The following is a 20,576-nucleotide window of genomic DNA, read 5'->3' as shown; positions in this document are numbered from 1 at the left end:
GCAATTAAGTGGGCACTCTATGATTCCTCTAGCTAATCATTGTTTTATAAAGTAATTTATAAAACACAATAGAAAAGTGCCAAATGAGAGCCCCCACTTTCCGATAAAACGAACGCTCCTAAAGTTAATCTCACTTTTTCTCGTATTATTACAACAAATATATCTCAAAGGCACACATTGTTGGTGGGCTCAAGATACGTCAATACCGAACATTCCCCGAACTTTCTATTCCCTATTTTGTCACCCCTTTCAGCCCACATATAGCCAAACGTGGATGTTAGAGCGAAATGGAGAATAGTAACACATCGTTAGGGTGTTTTGAGATCTGGCTATGGTGGCCTCCTTGTATTGCAAGGTCGAGATATTTGGAAACGTTCCAAAAACGGAGGTTCCTTATTTATCAAAGATTTGGCTTTTCAACGCAATGTTGGAATTGGATTTTCTTGTAATATGTGGTGAGTTGCTATTGGGTAAGTGGGTCAACAATGTTAGCGTTGCTATCGCGTACACAAAATGATTACGAAACTAAATATATGACAAATGGTTTTTGCTCACGGCCGCATACTTGCACTCTGTGGGGACTATTTTGTACAATTATGATAGTGTTCGCTCTGTATTAACTTTGTTATCTTTCGCAGAAAACATCTGCCTTTCACATTTAGGTTTGCTGGAAAAGAATAATAACATTAATGTATCCTTTTGACAAATTTTTATGATTAGCATCTTTGTAATTAAACTACAATTTCTTGTCTGTTCAATATTTAAACATAATTTTATATTTTTATGAATAAATATATCATAAACTCAGATACCATTATTATAAATGATCTACTTCGTTCGTCTGGTTGAGATAGGCTTGTTCCAGACGCGTCATTAAGCAAGATTCGCGCCACCTCAGTTATTTACACCAAACTGCCTTACGCCTGACGCCTTAATAATCCACTGTTACAGAATGGCAGTCAAGGTGACGGCTCTAACACTAGATTTGGTTAAGTCTAATTTAACGTTGTTGCTCGCTGTTTATCAGTAAGGTTACGTCAAGGCTGTCGCTGTTTGTGCGCATTTCCTACCTACCAATTAATTCATTATGGTGTAGTGAATACTAAAATCTTATTAATATTTACTACGTTAATGAACTATCATAGTTTATGAAGAGGCAGATATGACTGATTAGTGCTCCTAGCTTCTTCGTGCGGTGTCATAAATTGTCGACCCTTTGACATAAGATGCAGGGTGTGAGGGCCAGATAGGCGTGAAAAGAAAGACAGATACATAATCAAACATAAACAATGCAAGTATTTAATAAAAAAATTGCCAGTAGGTAACACAAGTTGTTGATCTAGATGTGATTATTAACGGCAAAAACCGTCTTTTGAAAGGGAACAAAAACTATCAAACTATATAGGACTAAGAAGTTTCCTCCATTCATTTCTATAGTCGGAAAACATTGTTAATGTCAAGATTTAGAATGTTTGGTCAAAGACGCGGTACGTCGCAAACTGAACTGTATTTATTAATCGAATTTCGATACTTGAAGAATTAGCGAGGCCAGAGTTACATTTACTGTTTCAAAAGGATCACGACTGCAAGGCATAAGTTAGGAATAAATAAATTGTCGCAAAACCCGGGGCCCGGGACTTGGCTACAATATGTTTTCATATTGCCCCTTCAGCTACATTAACATGCAGCCCACGCGTTCACCTCAAAAGATTGACTTTAGTGCAAAGTGTCTATAGTATCCCTTAGGGGTACAATTCCCCTTGGGCCGACGCTCGTAAGTTTTCAATTTAAAAGGTTTCCCTTTTATTTTAGCTCCATAAAGATGCTTTTAGATAAAATGTTTACATTGTTAAAGTGCACTCGGTTACGTCATTTTGATTCCAATTGTATTGTGGGACTATTATTGAGTTACATAGTTTTAATAAATGTTCATAAATGTTTATACTTGCGAATATTTTATACATGCGTGCATAATATAAAAAAGATATATTTTTTATTATTTGTAGATTTCCTGCTTGGGAATTTATGCTGTAAAACTTGTGAGGTTTTATTTTCATCCAGATGTTTGGCAACAAATATTTGATTTACCATTAAAAATCTCTTTGCTAATATGAGCATATTGCTTGAGGACCGTTACCAATCATAATAGCGCGGGAATTTAGCGTTGGTCTTTTTGTACTTTCGCCAACCCCTTAGAGAATACAATCATGAGGGAATGAACAGGAATAATGGAAAAAGAAAGTGACGCCGAGGTTGTCAATGTAATTTTATTTTATAAAAAGTAGTCTTTCAGTAATAGGCATTGCATTTGAAAAGTTACAAATATTAACAAACCATTCACATAAAACTAACAACAAACTGTCTGTCGAAACTATTTTGCATTTAAAAAACTGCAATTCACTGTTGGCATGCAGCATGTAAATCAATTTATTCTATACGTGAAATACTCGTGATACGATGGATTTTATGTTTAAATGGCGCATAAAATACTTTCGCACATTTTACAAAACAATTTTATGTAACGTGACACAAAAACCCACTGCCGCACTCATATCTAGTGCGTGAATAGCGTGAATGACTTTAATCTCATCGAAACTATCAGTTTTATTAGGACCTTAATTTAAGTGCAATAAAGGTGATGTTTCCATGTATAAGTGATGCTAAGTTCCAGAATTATCAAACGTAACAAAGCCGCACTTCATTCACTAGTTGACGCCACTCTTGTGTCGCCGACGGCAACGGAATACTAATTTTGGTTCCACAGAAAGGCTGTAACGCGTTATTTCATAACCGAATAGCTAGTTTGTACTTAGAAACTTTAGTTATTCGCGTAAGGGTTATATTTTATGATAATCGAAATGTTACGTTTATATGTCGATGAAGTTATACTCGATTTAGGTTTATTTTATGGTTAAAGATAATAGAAATACTATTTTATAAGTAAGGCATTTCTTATAGTAGGGACCTAGATATTTTTTCGTTCTTATATAAGTCAATATTCGCGTTAGTCCACAATACCAGCACTACATCACTCACCATTGACTCAAAAAAAACTAAAAAAAAATATATCCACATATAAAAATAAATGATATTTAATATTATGTACAATGTTTCACTTTAAGCTGCTTTATGAAGACACTCATGGATAAAATTGATTTTAATTCTACAAGGCCACTGTAATCAGTGTGCCGGACGTAATGTGACGGTTACACCTTAACACGCCTCAAAAATAACTGAAGGCCGAAAATATTCAGTTTTAAAAGTAACTACTTTTAATTCGATATTGGAAGGTTAATTTATAAGGCTATTATATTCCTTTGAGTTATATTTTTGTAATTTAATAATAATTTATGTACACATTATTACCCTTTAAATGAACCATTCAGTCACAATTCTCCCTTGACATTCGGAGCGTTTCCCGCGGCGCGAATAGATTTAGCATAACACTAATGGAAACCACATATCCCAACATCGTCCCATACCGTCCTACGATTTACGCCATTTCTTCTAATAAACACGCAGCTTTGTATCCAAAACACACCTGAGATAACGCGAATGACTCATCAACGTGTTTTAAATTCATCGTTGGCCCGCAAAAAAAAATCCAAACACGCTCACTTGTTACACCGTGACGTAAAGTTTGTAACATTATGCATGACTGCATTAATACGCTCGGAACATTTCAAGGAAAGATTGCGGTATTTTTCTAACTCTTAGAATCACGGAAAGGATGCGGTCAACATTGTAAATTGAGATGAAATCACATCTAGATACGGAATTGCGTGTTGAGGATAAACCTGAATCAGCGGTTTGGGAGAACGCATAAATTAATTAAATCAGTGGTACTTTATTATCTGTTTATTCTCCGAGGGAAAGTGGGATGTAATGTATTATTTTTATTAAGAAATTAGAATCAGACCACTTAAAGTTTTACCTATAAGCCTTTCGCTATCTAGTGCTAGAAGTAGCCGTCTTCTAGCGTATGCCAAATTAAAAAGGCAGCCTGCACCCATCTATGCTAAGGCGACGACGATTCTTGGAGTGTTATGCACTACGTCTATCTAGGCGTAGTCTTTACTACAATATTCGTCTGCTCTACTGCGATATATCCATCTAGACACATACTGCGGTGCTAAGGTCAAAAGCGGTATCTCACAAAAAATTAAAATCTTGATTTTTATGTCGTCAGATACCTTAAAGAAATACCCATCCAATGAACTTACCAAAATAACGGTATCTTGATTAGAACTTGTTAAAAGAGTTTCTCTATCTCAGTTTTACATACAAAACTATATTTACAAAACTTGGATTGTCTCAAAATAAGATTTCCCTGACATACTGCTTTTGCGCTTATCACACCAGCATAGCCGTACATAATTATTCAGTAAGTAAAATATTTAAAGTTCATACCACATTGTTATATTCAAACAAGTATTAAAAGAATGTTTCTATCGACCCTAATTTCCTTAACGCTCTTGTTTTCAATCGGACATCGGTGTGAGGGGCGGCGTGATGGTGTCCTAAATTGTTTCGGAGAATAAATAACGTTCCTTATCTTTACGCTTTCATTCCTGTTTATGTCTTTTTATTTTGACTTTACATTGTAAGCGCGTTCAGCAATATGTCAACGCGGTGCCTTATTTTATAGCGATTTCATCTTTTCTTTTTATTTTTTTGTATAATTTTATGATCCATTTTGTGTTTTACCACCTTGTTCTAAAGGTCAAGAAGCGCCGAATCCCCGTGGATGGGTGAAAGTTAAATTAACTTGTTTCTGGTCATAGTTCAGTAGGACGAATCTCCCAGAGTATACCTGTCGACGAAAATTAACACAAACGTTTGTATAAACAAATGAACTACGTACGCTCAATATATTAATGTTAAATTAGAGGGAACAACGCGCTTGATAATGTGCCGTCGACGGAATAGCAAATAATTATGTTATTGTCTCTCCTCTACCAACAAATCCCTAATACATTTATGTATAGGGTTGGCATCCTAGTTGTCGTGATTTGTACCAGTTTTCACGAGCGTCCAAGGACGCTTTTCCAAAAATACTCAATAAATTTGTAGTCATTCTAATTACTACTTTGAAGCCCTAAACGAATTGAATAGGTTTTTATTTCATCCAAGTCATAATTAAACTTTGAATATAACTGCATAATATATCAAATCAATCATATCATCACTTTTCAGCGTTTGGTTAACGAAGATCTTTTATATTTAGATAGAAAAGTATTAAACGGAAAGTAAAAATAAAAAATAGGTAAAGGAGACAGCAAGAGGAGAAATGTTCCGATAGATATCTGAAAAGCTCAATGAATAAACAACAGATGTTTATGTCACTTACCCTCTTGGGGATCCTTGCTCCTGCAGGGTCCGCGCATGGCGGGAATTTATAAATAATCAATTTCACTGACAGTGCTTCTGTTTATGACAATTTATTGACAGTATATGCGACCATATTGAGTTATTTTATTTACTAAAGATGATAAGATAAAAAAAAATATAATTTTCTAAGACAAAAATCTTTTAATAGTGTTTAAATCATAATATGGAACAATATTTAGAAATCTGTATTCAATTAAAATCGAGTCAGATGTCATTTCACATCTACATACAAACTGTCAAAAAGATTGTTATATATACATGCTTATATCCACATGATATAGGTCTTTTAAAAATAGGTATTAATTAAAAACCAACTGCCCTATGGCTGCCAATTATTTTTTAAACAACCCTTAAGTTTAATTGGATTAAAGTGTAGTGTTCTGCGCAGGGTTGCGAGGAGGCTGATAAAAAAGCCGGGATACATGCTATTCATCGCTCAGCCACTTGCACTGCGAGTGTTGATTGTTCGGCCGGCCCTATGTTAGAAATTCTAGAATGCACACACACAAATTCAAAACCGCGCGCGGCGGCCATGTTTGCGAAGTTAGTTTTAAATTTCGAATATGATTCTAATTAGTTTTGCGGAGGTTCATTATAATTTATGCTTTATGTATGTTATAATTCTAGTAATATAGGATTTCATTATAACCTACATGTAGTGGCCTGTGGTGATGAAATGTTTTTAAGACTACACCCAAAAAAAGTGAAATACGTTCTAATCTTTATAAAAACATTAAGATCATCTAAAGGTCAGGTTTAAGACTTTAAGTTGCTAAAGTAATTTTAATTATACACAATATTACCTACTAAGATTGTACCAAACAAGGTTAACCATGACAAACAAAAAATCGGCGAGATTAAATCTATAAAACACTAAATAATAGCTAAAACAATGGCATTATATTTGTTCGTTATTCCTTAAACATTACGTCACCTACCTTCCACTCCAAATATGTATTGAAGGAGTCAATATCAGTATCCACTGCAGAATTGTATTTTGCTTATAAAATCGCTGAATCCGCAACCGAACACTATGCAATGCAGGAATGAGGAAGCAAACTATCGAATCCCTAAAGCCATCCTGTCGATTCCAGGAATGCAATCTAATTCCGTGTAGGAATTTTTAGTCTATCAACACTGAAAGTTGCGGGCCTTGTTGATAAATCATGTACATTGTATAAAGATGCGCTATGAAGTGATACAACATAATTGATAATTATTAAAGAGGTCATTCGATTTATTATAAATTATTCAAGCTGCTATGGAATTAAATATAATTACATAAGTTGATATAATAAGGGCTACATACACTAAAGAAACATAAACAGACTTATGAATTTCGCCTAAGCATTAAGGGTATCGGCGAAATGACGATTTATTGATAATGACTAAATTGATAAATTTGATTTAAATTATTTTTCGTATTGACGCTTGTAAGGTAATGATATAAGCGACAATCAACTTTTGAGTAAACGTATTTGAGGGTTTCATTTTAATAAAATATCATAACAATTAAACTATTTCCTTTATAAAAATAAAGTTTAAAAATAAACATTGACCTAGAGATACAAAACCTAAATCAACGCCGAAAAGTCTGGCTTTTCCAAATATGTACATAACTCATTACCGGTATATCTGTCGCTTATATAATATGGTTGCATTTCAAGCATCGATAAAACAGCTCATTCAAAGAGTTCTTTCTTCTAGTGTTGCCCAAATGCAAGAACAAGACGAGACTTAGCCAGTCTTGGTCTTGGTCTTGCGCCAATACACCTGATCTTGGTCTTGGTCTTGGTCTTGCGCTCCCAGTCTTGGTCTTGGTCTTGGTCTTGCAGCAAGAGTCTTGCAAGTCTTGCAATTACCTATTAGTCTATTACTATTTATTAAAGTTTACTTTAAATCTTAGAAAAACGTATTAGAATTGGAACATTGTGAGCTTGAATTAACATAGCCATAGTAAAGATCAAGCAGATTAATAAATAACTGAAGATTTGATAAGAAATTCGAAAAATCAACTGACCTATATGTCGTTTTCCATGGAAGTAACTGTTTCTTAATAAACATTTATGATTTATAAGCTTACATTTGCTAAAACATGTAAAAAAACAAATTAATTACAATAACTTGACTGTATTTTAAAGAACAATACTTATCTGTCTAGAAAGAGATTGAACCTTCAACTTATAAGAAATTTAATAAAAGAGTTTTACGATTTATCATTTATTTGAATAAAAATAAAATACAACACTAATCAACAGCTTTATCATTAGGTTATGATACTTTATATCAATTTTTTTGACCAAGAATTAATACAAAGTAACCATCTGGCTGACTCATCACTTAACCTATTTCTATGTTTTCTAATTACTAATGATGCTTTAGATTGATTGATTGATTGATTGATTGATTGATTGGGATCTGATGGGGATTTCCCAATTGGGCCCCATTTGGGATTTCCCAATGGGGGCCCATTTGGGATTTCCCAATGGGGGCCCAAGAGGGCTTTGCGTGACATCCCAAAGTGGGCCCCAAGAGGGGCCCCATTGGTCGCACTTTTAAATTTCTAGTCGGGCTATCCTTACCATTTTATCCCAATCATAATACTACTTGCGTGATCAGTATAATGTATTCATTTTCATTCTAAGCACTCTGAAACTTATTTATTCTTTGGAACACCTGTAGGTACTCTTAAAATTCGAAATTATTTTGCATGAGTATACCTACGCCCTATGGCGGCAATCAAATAGTGTCAAATGTTATGATTTCGGCGTGGCGGCAACGATTGTTTTAGATTTCAAAAGAAGCCGCCGGCGCGTGTATCATAACCATGTACTTCCGAAAAGCGGCAAATTTCTTTGAGAAGTAAGTACAAAACCTTTGATGCCGCATTATCAAAGTGCCGATGGTTAAAACATAGCTATGCATGCACTCAGTTTGATTGTAATAGATATTTTTTATTCGCTATGTTTATGGAATTAGTCGTAATGCGCATAGGTCCAGTTTTTCATATTCTTTGATACAGTTTTTGCGTCTCATAGAATTCCTAAGCGTACCTACCTATACACCGAACTGTTACACCTAACTACTCAGTGAAATAGCGCTAAGTCCTAGCTGCAAGACGCAAGAGTCTTGCAGGCTATGTCTTGTTCTTGCTCAAGTCTTGCACGGTCAGTCTTGGTCTTGGTCTTGCTAAAAATACGCGGTCTTGTTCTTGGTCTTGGTCTTGCAAAAACGCAAGAACAAGACCAAGACTGCAAGACCAAGACTGAATTTGGGCAACACTACTTTCTTCCTAAAAAAAATTGGCGCAAAAAACATTAATGCGATATAGAATAGTTCTCTTATTGTCACCAAGCGACTTCCAACATATTTGTAAATAAAGTATGTACATATATTGCAGACTATAAGGAAAACATAACGCAGGATAAAACGAAACGTTACATATAAACGTAGATACCGACACAACTCTGGGAAGGGTTTCGATAAAGATTTGTTGGTAAATATGGATGATTTGTTTTGTATACACTGTATATCTTCTTCGTACCTTTTACTTAACGAAGGTCGCTTGCTATTTCTAATAGAGAACATTATTTATCGTTAAATATGTATGTTGCATTATCTGCGAGTGATTTTCTGTGCACTGTGGAAGTTAAATGTTTTCTGTACATGTCAGCCACTGGGGTAATTCAAGCAAATTATATAATGACTTATGTATTAATTCTAAGTCTGAGTTGTAGGACTTGATAACACTTCTCTGATAGTAAATAGTAACGCCAATCAAGCTTGAAATAACAAAGCACATAGCAATATACTGCGTTTTGCTGAAAAAAATGGCTAGAGCGAGAAATAAACTACAAAAATATAGATAAAATACCTTCTTACCTATAATGAAATGAAAAAAGTCATTATTTTAAATTACTTGTACATAACCGTCTCAGCTGTCAAATGGAATTACGGCGCATCGTAACTTCATATGGTGTCGTAAAAAAACTTCGCCTACACACGTTAGTTTCCACTTGGGATTTGCCCGTGCAAAGAATTCCATCGATATAGCAAGCGTACTAACTTGATAATATCGCGTGGCTTATTGTACTGACACTACATCAAAACATAATAACATAGGTTTCGTTTCATAAAGTCACACTTGGTACAGATATAAATCCTCTACGGCGCATAGAGTATTTGTATTTTATATTTATATATTATATCAATACGTCGGAGTACGAGGAGGCTTACAGAAGTGAATTTTTGTTCGTTTTCATTTTGTTCCTGCTAGAGAAAGCGTTTTATGCACAACATCTATATTTAAGTGCGTATGATGATAAAAATAAATCATGACTACATGTTCAATTATTTTATGAAATTTTTGTGAAATGCATCTATAAAAAAAAAAATTATGCGATGTTTTATGTGTCTTGCCAGCACAATCAAGAATATTTTTCGTATATTTGAGTCGAGACTCGCATGAAAATGTATTTTACGTTCAATAATTTATATCATCTTCATTTTATAAATCGTTATTTGGCTTATAAACTAAAAACACGTGTTCATTTTCAAACAAAAGAAAATGATTGCACAATTATTCACACCAGAAATGTTAATCAACACTATTTGATAACATTATCGAAACTACACCAATGCGAATTGCGAATAGAGCTTATTTAAAAATTACCATTACAAAGGTCGTGTTTTTATATGAACTCTATATAATTTTCATATAAAACACTGTGTTATATTAGCATTTAACTATAATCTAGTCTTTACGTTCGATATTATAAAATCCATTAATGAGCAACATTAAATCAACAGACGCTATCCAATAAAAAAATTGCTCGAATCGAACTCTTGAAATGTATTCAAACCCAGTGCACCGGCAATTCGTTTTTCCCTCGTTTTCTTTCAATTGGCGAAGAGGTGCATCTAATGGAAGCCCATTTATGTCGAACCGTGGCTACTCGAGTGCATCCAATACCGTTGTCAGAACTCCGGTGCCTACCGGCTTGCTAAGAAAATACTGGCATATATATCAGGTAGGTCGGAGTCGGCGAACTCGTTTCTTATGATTTTAAGCACGTACATATTCGCCATTTCCTAGTTAGGCCGCGCTTTCAACCAACTTCGGATCTTCTGAGTTGAAATTTATACGGACTTCGACACGAGTTTGTAATAGAAGTTAGTAATGTGTGATCTCTACAATTTCATCTGACTATTGAGGATCAGTTTTGCTTTTAGGTTGTTAAAAAATGTTCATATTTAAAATAATTTAGATAGTTATTTGTAAAACATAGAAGTACCATTGTTTATAAAGAAAAAACATATTAGTCGTCCATACTATACCCGTTCTATTTGAACCAATATAAATCCACAACTTCAAAATCCAAACCAATATAAAACCACTGGTTAAAACAAAAATACTGATATTTAATCATTAAAATAAATATCAAAGAGGGATTATTTTTCATACCGCACACACAAAAATATTAATCACAAGGGAACCACAGGAGCATTATTAACATTATGTAAATACAGGACGGCGTCATCGACCGCAAAATCCACTCATTGATGTTTAATGCGAGCGCATTTTTCATCTGCCTGTGACAAGTCAGAGGAACGATGGGAACCCATATTGTATTAATCAGCGAATCTGGAACTAATCTAAAATACGGGCCGGTACACTGACGAGGCAGGATTTTCTTTTCTATTAAACCTTTCTGTGAGTCAGCATCGCGGCTAATAAGCATTCAGGCGGCCTTCATTAAGCCACGGAGGGGAGGCTATAGATTTTATTCAGCTCCCATAAAGGTAAATTCGTCGTGAAACGCCCGCCGTGATATCCATAAGTAGACTTGCAAGCTCTTTATAGAAAATCGTCGAAAAAATACTTATATGTTAACGCTACTCTTTAGCCTAAGTTTCTAGTTCTATTTACTGCTGAATATGATAAGGATGGGAGTGAAGTCGATGAAGCGTGTTTGCGAGGTATCGATGAAAGTAGGTTAAAGTATAAATTACAGTTTTACCAGTTACGACACCCAAGGGACTGACTTTGTAGCCGATGTCTGGCAGTGCCGGATTTATCAATAGGCTGTATAGGGTACAACATACTTGCAATCGGGGACCTTTTGTTTGCTCCTCCAAAATAGACACCCGCCCGCAGGACATGCGGGGCGGTGCACGCTAAGTAGCCTATATTAAGGAAAGTATAAATTCAATTCTGATAGCCAGTTTATTTGATATACCTTATGATTCTCTTCTAGAAATCACTATATTGTTCTTGTCATTGCATATATAAAATAATTGAGTCTTTCATAGGTGTATATTATAACACTTCAAACACTTTGTGAGCAATATAATACGAAGTTTATATTTTACTCAATAGTGAATTCACCTAAGTGTAGTACTCTATTTATTCCGTGGCAAATAGACGAGACGGCGAGTGCAAAGCGAGTTGCAACAGTAACAGGAATTCCGTGTATTTCATTGAAGTCACTACCTTCACTATATTGGTTTCCGTGGGTTCCTTACCTTTTCGTCGGAAAAATGAGTTTCACTATTTATTTGTTGCAACTTTCTCGATGTATTTTATCTCTATTATTTGCATTTCACTAGTTATAAAGAACTATTGTAAGTAATAAATAATATTTTCAACTTTAATGTGTGCTGGAGTGGCCTAACGTTCAATGGTATTAATTCTAGCTTTTCGAGACGAAGCCTAGTGTAGCCACGCGTTATCATAATAACTTTGTTACAATATTAGTCATGATACTAATTTGTTTTGGTGTTTGACGTTTGTTTAAAAAAATACATAGTACGTTTACGTCTTACTTATTGCGTTGATATATAATAAGCGTTAACTTTTACTCTACCATTGCAACAGCATTGAGAGTTAAGATGCTACTAGTAACATCTATTATACAGTCAGCCACCAAAATACCTGAACAAACTTAAAATTTCGAATCGCGCTCCAACTTTTCTATCCGTATCAACAATCGGTTTATCTTCACTAAAATAATTTTTACAAGGTTTAATATTTTTATATTTAATATTTTGATTAAATTAATGTGTAAACGTGTTTTGAAGTTTTTATTTCGTTCAGGTGCTTATATGGCTGACTATGATTAAAAACTAGCACGATTTTTAAAAGATACTATAATTATTATATCGTATAGGTAACGGAATGGACAAATTAAAAATTATGACAAATAACTCTGACTATTACAACTTCGTGAATTAAAATTCACTTCTGTGGGACTAGTTTGAACAATAGCTGTATTTTGTGTGCAACATGATTTATATTTAAATGCCGTAATAGAGAAAGTTTATATGGACGTCCAACTGAATAGATTTTAGTTCATCATTAATGTCAAAGTGAATACAATGGGTGCTCGGTTACGTCACGGCACACAATGCCCGTTATTAATATAGTTTGATAACTGTTGTCATTCGATTTCTAATCGTCTTGGTCCATATTGATAGCTTTTTAAACGACTTCAGATATCAATCAGTTTCATCATATTTGTGGTCTGTACAAATTAAATCATCTACTGACAATATGAAGATCAAACTTTTATTTGTGTTGTTATTCTGACCTCTAAAGAATAATTAACACTTATACTTATAAAACCAATTATCTCCATAGTAATTTTAACACGTAAGTAAATACTACAACATATTTTTTTTAGCACATTTGTATACTTTATTTTTGTTTTAATTTTCACCCGGCCAGACGTTTTTTTATATATAAAGCACGTGTGTCTTTCACCTTTTCCAACTTAACTTTGGCTGAATTATCTTAAAAATAATATAGTCAATCACAACAAATTGAAATTGGAATTAAAATTTACCTAAAGTTAAACGCAGAATACATTAAACGCCGTTTAAGTAATATGTTTAAAAGAAAACGTGAAGATTCTCGTTTTGAAGAGGAAGGCTCGTCCAACTTGCGCCATCGGTGTGCAAGTCTTGCGTCCACGGGCAAATGGCGCGAAAAATTATACACTTTACATTCACATCAGGTTCAAACACGACTGCATTACACACGTTGCCAGCTTTTATATTTTCACTGAGTGTAATTTGCTTAACTTTTTGGGTATATCTGGATATTTGTACAAAAAATTGCGTTTTTCTCGCTTGAATTATTTTCATATTTTATTTTATTCAATATATCTACTGCTATTATTATTCTGCTTTGGAATTTTATAATTTAATAATAACCATGCTAGTGCATATTTATTTTTATCATCTAGAATATTAATAAATATATAATTAATAAATAATTGTCTTACCCAATGCCAAAATTAATTAGAAATATATATGGCAAGTTAAAAGTTAGCTACGACATTGTATTTATTATATGCCCTGTATCCTTCGTTGGAGGTCCTTAAATAAATAAACTTGCCATGTATATTTCTTCATGAGTTCCTGCGCAATATTAGCTTTTTGTAGTAGCAGTAACACGAGCAGATTAACTTGAACATGGACCGTATAAATCCCTCCACCCCGGTCCATCCACCACGCTGATCTACGTAACGTAACCATTCTAGTCCAACTCGTGAATCCTAGACCTGTGCAAAGCCTAGCCAACTCTCTTGGAGAAATATGGCTCTTGATTTTCCAATTACGGCAACTTGGATCTCACATTTCCGTCTGAAGTGATGTATTGCGGCTCGAGGCATACGATATGGTTGATGCTCAATGTTGTTCTTCTCTTCAAATGAGATTTTTATATTTCACGAGAACCGATACTCTGAATCTGGCTTTTATAATAGAAGGTGCGGTAACTTTTAATAATGAGAAATAGTTGAAGTGAATACTACCACTACCTTCGTAAAATTGAATTAATTTTAAAATTCTATATGAAATTTTGGAAGAAAATCATTTTAATATAAAACAAAGAATTACAATTAAGAGATTCTGAGAAAGTTTACCTGATCTTAAAATTGCAAAATTACGTTTAATAAACTCAGCGTAATAAAGTTTTCACAAAACAATATCTTCATATTTTCTGCCTTTGATGATTATGGGCAATTTCAATTTGGCCTTTTGTATCAAAACCTCAATGTTTGCAATGGAGTCACATCAATCATTTTTACCAACATTTATAGCACAGTTTCACAAAGGCCCAATGGACAATAAAATCACAACATTATTTACTAACTAATTTCAATATACAGCTGAAATTCCGTGTACTCTCTCGACAGTTAAACGCCATCAATCATAATGATTTATCGGTAGTTTATCGCTTCTGAAATTTTAATTAAAAAACCTTCAGAAGGCTGCTGTGTAATGATCGCTTTATGCAAATGCTCACTTCACCTGCCGTTCTGGCGATGCTTTTATTAATAAACTAGTGGTCTCGCAGCTTCGCCTGCACAAATCTTTGAACATGGAATTTTTATGATGTTTTTGCTGATATTACGTATAAATTAAAAAATATATTTTACGTGTAAAGTCAAAAATTTTCTTTACGTTTTATTTCGTGATTTTTTTTTTCGCGTAGAATCAGAGATGTTTAGTAGTTTTTTTAATTTACCGTACTAAATACTATTGCACTACAATATCATCAAAGTTTTAACTAAAACTTGTCGCTGCAGTTTTTTTCGTCAAACGAATTATTCCTTCAAGTTCTTTCGTAACTTTTCTTGTTTTTGTAAAGACTTTTATTGAATTTCATTTGTTTCAATTACTTGTCTCTAGAAAGTCTTTAGACAGATTCGGTTTAACTTAACAAAGTTTCATTTTGTTTAGAAAGTTTCGCTTCTGACTGTAAAAATGTTAATAACATTATTTCAATGACAATAACGAGCCAAGACGGACTATAAGATTTTAGTAGAGATATTTTAAGTTAAGTCGGCTGTTGTGTTATTTGTGTTTATATAAAGGTTTTAAATGAAATCAACGTCATATAAATTTAGTGCTGTTAGCAAACATTTATATTTATAAAAAGATTTTAACTTAAATCAACGTCATATAATATTAGTGCTGTTGGCAAACATTTTATTAAAACTTCGAAAATTTTATAATCACGTATGGTTGTCTAGATGCGTAACTTTTTACAAAGAACATTAGGTAGGTCTTTCGTACACGTAGCACTAGCTATCGCTCGACACAGCGCTTGTGAAAAAAAATCCGATATAAGTCACGCTATATATTTTCCAGGATAAAAAATAGCCTATATAATCCAGATTGTAATCTATCACTGTGCTATATTCCATCTAAATCGGTTCAGCCGTTCTGGCGTGATTAAATAACAAACATTCAAACTTTCGCATTTATTATATCAGTATAAAAGTATGGTTTGATGAGTCCGTATAGGTAGATATCCCCGTATCTTACCATCATAATATCACAACTTTATTGGTGGGTCCCTCATATGTGAGAGTCCGCCTGGATTGGTACCACGGCAATGTCTATAACTACCGCGAAGCACAATCTATAGTCACTCTTGTGTTCCGGTTTGAAGGACATTGTAGCCAGTGTAACTACTGAACATAATATAGCTTATCATCTCATGTCTCAGTATAGCGAGCAAAGTGGAATACCAAACAATACTTTGTAATTCAAGGGGTTGGATGGTGCTTCTACTGTTTATGGGCGGTTGTATGCTTACCATGAGACGTACGGCAAGCTCATCTCGTCATTCAAAGCAATAGAAAAAACACAAACCGTGTCTTACCATCAGATCCGCGACTAACTTCGCTCTTTATTTAGCTGTAACATAATGAATTCCTTTTCTACTGTTGTTAAATCAAGGTGGTTTAATATTTCACATGCAGTAACAAATGATTATATGCCGCGAAATTAAGGATTATTTATGAATGGTATACTATTGAATAACCTCAGCCCTACAATGTTTTGATATTGTGGAAATTACAATGTACCTATCAAGTTTTATAGCGTTTTCTTTGTAAGTTTACAAGCAAAGTCGACACGCCCTCTCAGCTGCGTACATTGTAATTAAATCGCTCTTTCTGAGTTACCGTTTAAGTAGGTTAAGTATTGAAATCGTTGCAGAATAGTGACTTATGACCGAAAAATAGCAGTGTACATTTGTTTGGAATTATAAAATAGAGTATTTTTTTTTCTTTATTTGTAACTTTCTTTAAATGTGATCTCGCTGTAGAAAGTGGGAGGTCATAAGATCAAATAGATACTTAAATACTTTATCCGCAATTTAGTACTTTACTGATTTGGATGTTTTAATTAAAATACTTCTCAATATTTTTTATACCCAAACGCGCAACATTAACGAAAATTGATTAATGTTTTTCTGGAGTGAACTTATGGACAAATTAGTTTAATACTTCTGTAAGTAGGTAAGCTGTTTGTAGCCGAAGCTGATTGATAGATATTAATAAACGAGGTGTCATGGCGTTGCATTCCTTTTAGTTATGGGGATGATAATGACTAGACGACTCCACAAAAAATCAAATTATCGAACATTGACCACCGTAATGACCAGAAAAAAGAAACTGACTGCGAAAAATAATTTCGCAGACATGTTTAATAATACTTGGTAGGTTATAATGTCAATCAACTCGTGCCTTTATAGCCACGAAGGGGTAGGCAAAGGCGCAACTGGCGGAACAATTTTTGCCGTGTGTATTCCGTCCCATGATGTGATAGGGGCGAGCCTCGGGGTTAAGTTATTTAAAAATAATAAACTACAATTTACAAGACTGGAAATTGTGCCCTATATCGCTCATCATGTGATAAGCTCGATAAAACGTTGACGCGGTGGTTATGCCTACCTAACTCGTAAAAGCCGTTTATCTAAGAATAAGGTATAATTTTTTTTAATAATAATAAATCTTTATTTGGAAATCTTTTTTTTAAAACAAAGTTTTCGATAATATCTACATTAGTTGGGTAAATATGTCGTATATTATGCAAGTATGTAAAATTAACCTGACTATTTGACTCCGCAGGGTTGTCACTAACGCCGTTCGTGCGGCACTGGCAGCCGGCCTCGTATGAGCCGGTGGGCGGGCACCGGCGGCGGCGGTCCACCGAGCCCGCGTCGCCGCCGCCACCACCGACGCCGCAGCCGCTGCGGCTCACCTTCCACGCACAGAACAGGTATACTCCCCATTATTTTACCTTTGTTTTAAAAGCTATGTAATTATAATTTAATGCAATATTTTGTACCGTACACAAGATTTGAAACCTTTGAAATCAGTCTGTATATATCCGGCTTGGCGCTGGCATGATTGTATCGTTTGGCGAGAGGTAATCTCTCAGCAACACACTACACTTACTATCAGGTAAAGTCAATTTGCAATGACTGTATAAAAAAATCGGGTGTCAGCTGCCACTCAATAACATTTTATAAATAGCCGGCGTCAAACCTGGCTGTCATTTAAAATTATAGCCAATATTTTTTACCCCAGCACCACGCACGATGTACTAAAGATTAAATTGTCCGAAACGTACTAAAGGTAAATAGCGGTCATTATTAAACATCATCATGTCTGGGTTACTTATTCACAACAAACTTCGGCCCGTTGTACGCAACTTGTGTAATTGTGACCGCTTTTCGTATGTATCATGCCACAGAACTGTGACTAATATTGAAGCTATATATTTCGGTACCTTGTTAGCTAGTGGGCAATCTGTTAAGACATTAACCACTTATACAGAACTTAATTAGTTCTACATTCATGTTTAGATGTTATATGTATGTATAGTATAGTAGCTGTAACGTAATTAAGATTATCTCGACTACGGACATATCAGTTAATAATTATGTTCGAAGTGAATATAGCGCGATGTAGGTTGATTAATAACGGGTAAAAATGTTTTATTTATGTAATTACGTATTACAAGCCAAATATTTGAAGAAGTTACTTGAAGTGCAACGATAAATTGTTTGTTAAATTTCATTAATTCGATGATGAATGTTCAAAGGATAAAATTCCACTTACTTCACTCTTTTTCTATTTCGCACTCTAATGATGCTGTCAATAACTATTTAATGGATATTTGTGACCTTCTATTTAGTTCAAATTTTACGATTTTTAGCAAACGAAACTCAAAAACATCATATTTTTTTTATTTTCCTCTATGTAAGCTAGTACTAAGTAAGACTTTTTAAATACTATCGGGCGAATTTCTCGTTTAAAAATAAATAACAACTAATGAATTAATGTCAATAATTGCAATAAATACGGACTTATTTGTGAAAGAAGAAGCCGAATCGCGAGTCACATGTTTTTTCCACGCGTAAAATAGATTAAATGTCAGCAAGTATTAGGACAGAACAATGCCTACGTCGTCTAGTATTTAAATGGACGAACATTGGTGTGTAAAAGTCCTGATTTTGCTGGAGTTTTTTTCGTCTTTTTTGCACGGCTTGTTTTATTATAGGATCCGTAAGGAAACTGTAGTTAGGCGAGTTAGAATAGGGAGGAATTGGAGAGCAACGTTTTGGATTGCTTTATTTTTCAATTTCTTTTGTAGTGCCTTTGTGTTTTTATTTCGTTTGGAAAAACAAGTTTATGATATTTATGTATTAGAACTGTGAACGTGTTTTAAATCCGTAATTCTTCTCGAATCAAACCAATGTTAATGGACGTGAACTAGATTTTGTTAAGTTGTGATGGTTTTATTAACCCAAGAATATTTCTCTTATAAAGATGTGGGAATTTCTTAAATTAGTAAAAATAAGTTGGCATTTCCTCGTGGGAAGATAAATTCACAAACGATAGTTTTTGCGTATAATTGTTAATATTAATTATTGTTAGTTAACATAATTATTTATTTAAGGTATCAATCGTTATTAAAATATACATATCATAGTTTTAATGCAAATAACTAACCAAAACAAGTATAATAATATTATCAGTCCTGTATTATATACTGGCCCACTGTTCGGCACGGGCCTCCTCTACTACCAAAACAACTGAAGCTATAAAATACACCTCAACAAATAACTAACTCTCTATTACAATCTAAATTACCAAAATTACACACAGAAACTAATATTTAGCCGATATATTCTATATAGACAAATAGATTCACACGAGCGAAATGAATACTTAATTGATGTATGGCGATGGAGCTCAAAGCAAGTGCTATATACGAGTAACGACAATTTCATATCCAATTAAACGCGTGTTAATTGACATCATTGTATGGTTATTGTGTATTATGCAAGGAACGATAGTGATTAATAATGGATTGCGCGTAGTCATCCACGCATCTGCATTATATGCATTGTATTATCATAAAGACGTAGATGGATAATGGATATTATGCCTTAAATGGAATAAGGCATATATTATTACTGTTGAATCCGTTGTGATCGGCTCAGTATAAAAGTAATGTTAGTATAAAAGTTACAGGAAAGATAATTTCATTAATTAAAACAACGATACGACTTCTTCCAGTAGTTTGGTGAAACTGTTTTGACTGTTTGACTGTTTTGTTGTGAGTATTGTTTGCAGCAATGAAAACTTGTAATAAACTCTTTTTTGCATATCTGTTTTCATCTAACCCCAATGTGGGGTCGACACAACACAATTTCTCACGTATTGCACACCATTCGGTTCAGTTTTTACGCTCGGCCGCCTGACCTCAACCCCATCTGTTCAATAGTAACATATTGGTATCGTGTCATTTTATTATAGAAAACAGACATTCGTATTCGCTATTTGCCTTTTTTATCACGAAAGTAAAAAGGCTACGAAAATTACCTCAGAAAAGTATAAGGGAAAAGATGAAAGATCGATGCACTGTGCCACTCAAAGAAACTGAAGTGGCGATGAGCTGCTCTCATAGCTAAACTCATCGACAATCGATAGATCACAAGATTGATTTCTAAAATCGGACCCTCAGATAATTAAGAAGAAGACCGATGGCCCGGTGTGCAGACGATGAGGTGCAAGTGAATGGTTAACATAATCGAAATCGAATGGACAAATTGAAAACTCTACAGGAGGCCTTTTCCTTCAAATAAAAACGAGGGGTTGTTTTTGGTTATTAATTATTATGTAGATATAATGTTAGTGATGCAAGTCCAAGTTTCTTATCGAAATTGTAAATTAAGATAATAAATAAAAGTTTATTTTTTTAGCTATAGCCTTAAGTATTCCTAGTGTCATAAAGTTTATTAAACTGCAATATAAAGTGAACTAAATTCCTAACATATATTTTATAGTATACTAATGAACTAAATATCGATATTC

General features: G+C 34.0%; 1 protein-coding gene across 1 annotated transcript in view; it reads left to right on the top strand.

Annotated features, from left to right (window-relative positions):
- Positions 1-20,576, top strand: part of LOC115447604 — a 158,766-nt gene that overhangs the window by 107,700 nt on the left and 30,490 nt on the right. The window contains exon 2 of the mRNA XM_030174746.2: positions 17,319-17,469. Within this exon, the coding sequence (XP_030030606.2) occupies positions 17,319-17,469 (151 nt within the window). The remainder of the gene's footprint in view (positions 1-17,318; positions 17,470-20,576) is intronic.

The sequence above is a fragment of the Manduca sexta genome, chromosome 20 (genome assembly GCF_014839805.1).
Source record: "Manduca sexta isolate Smith_Timp_Sample1 chromosome 20, JHU_Msex_v1.0, whole genome shotgun sequence".
Lineage (NCBI taxonomy): Eukaryota > Metazoa > Arthropoda > Insecta > Lepidoptera > Sphingidae > Manduca > Manduca sexta.
This window is presented reverse-complemented; position numbering and strand designations above follow the sequence as displayed.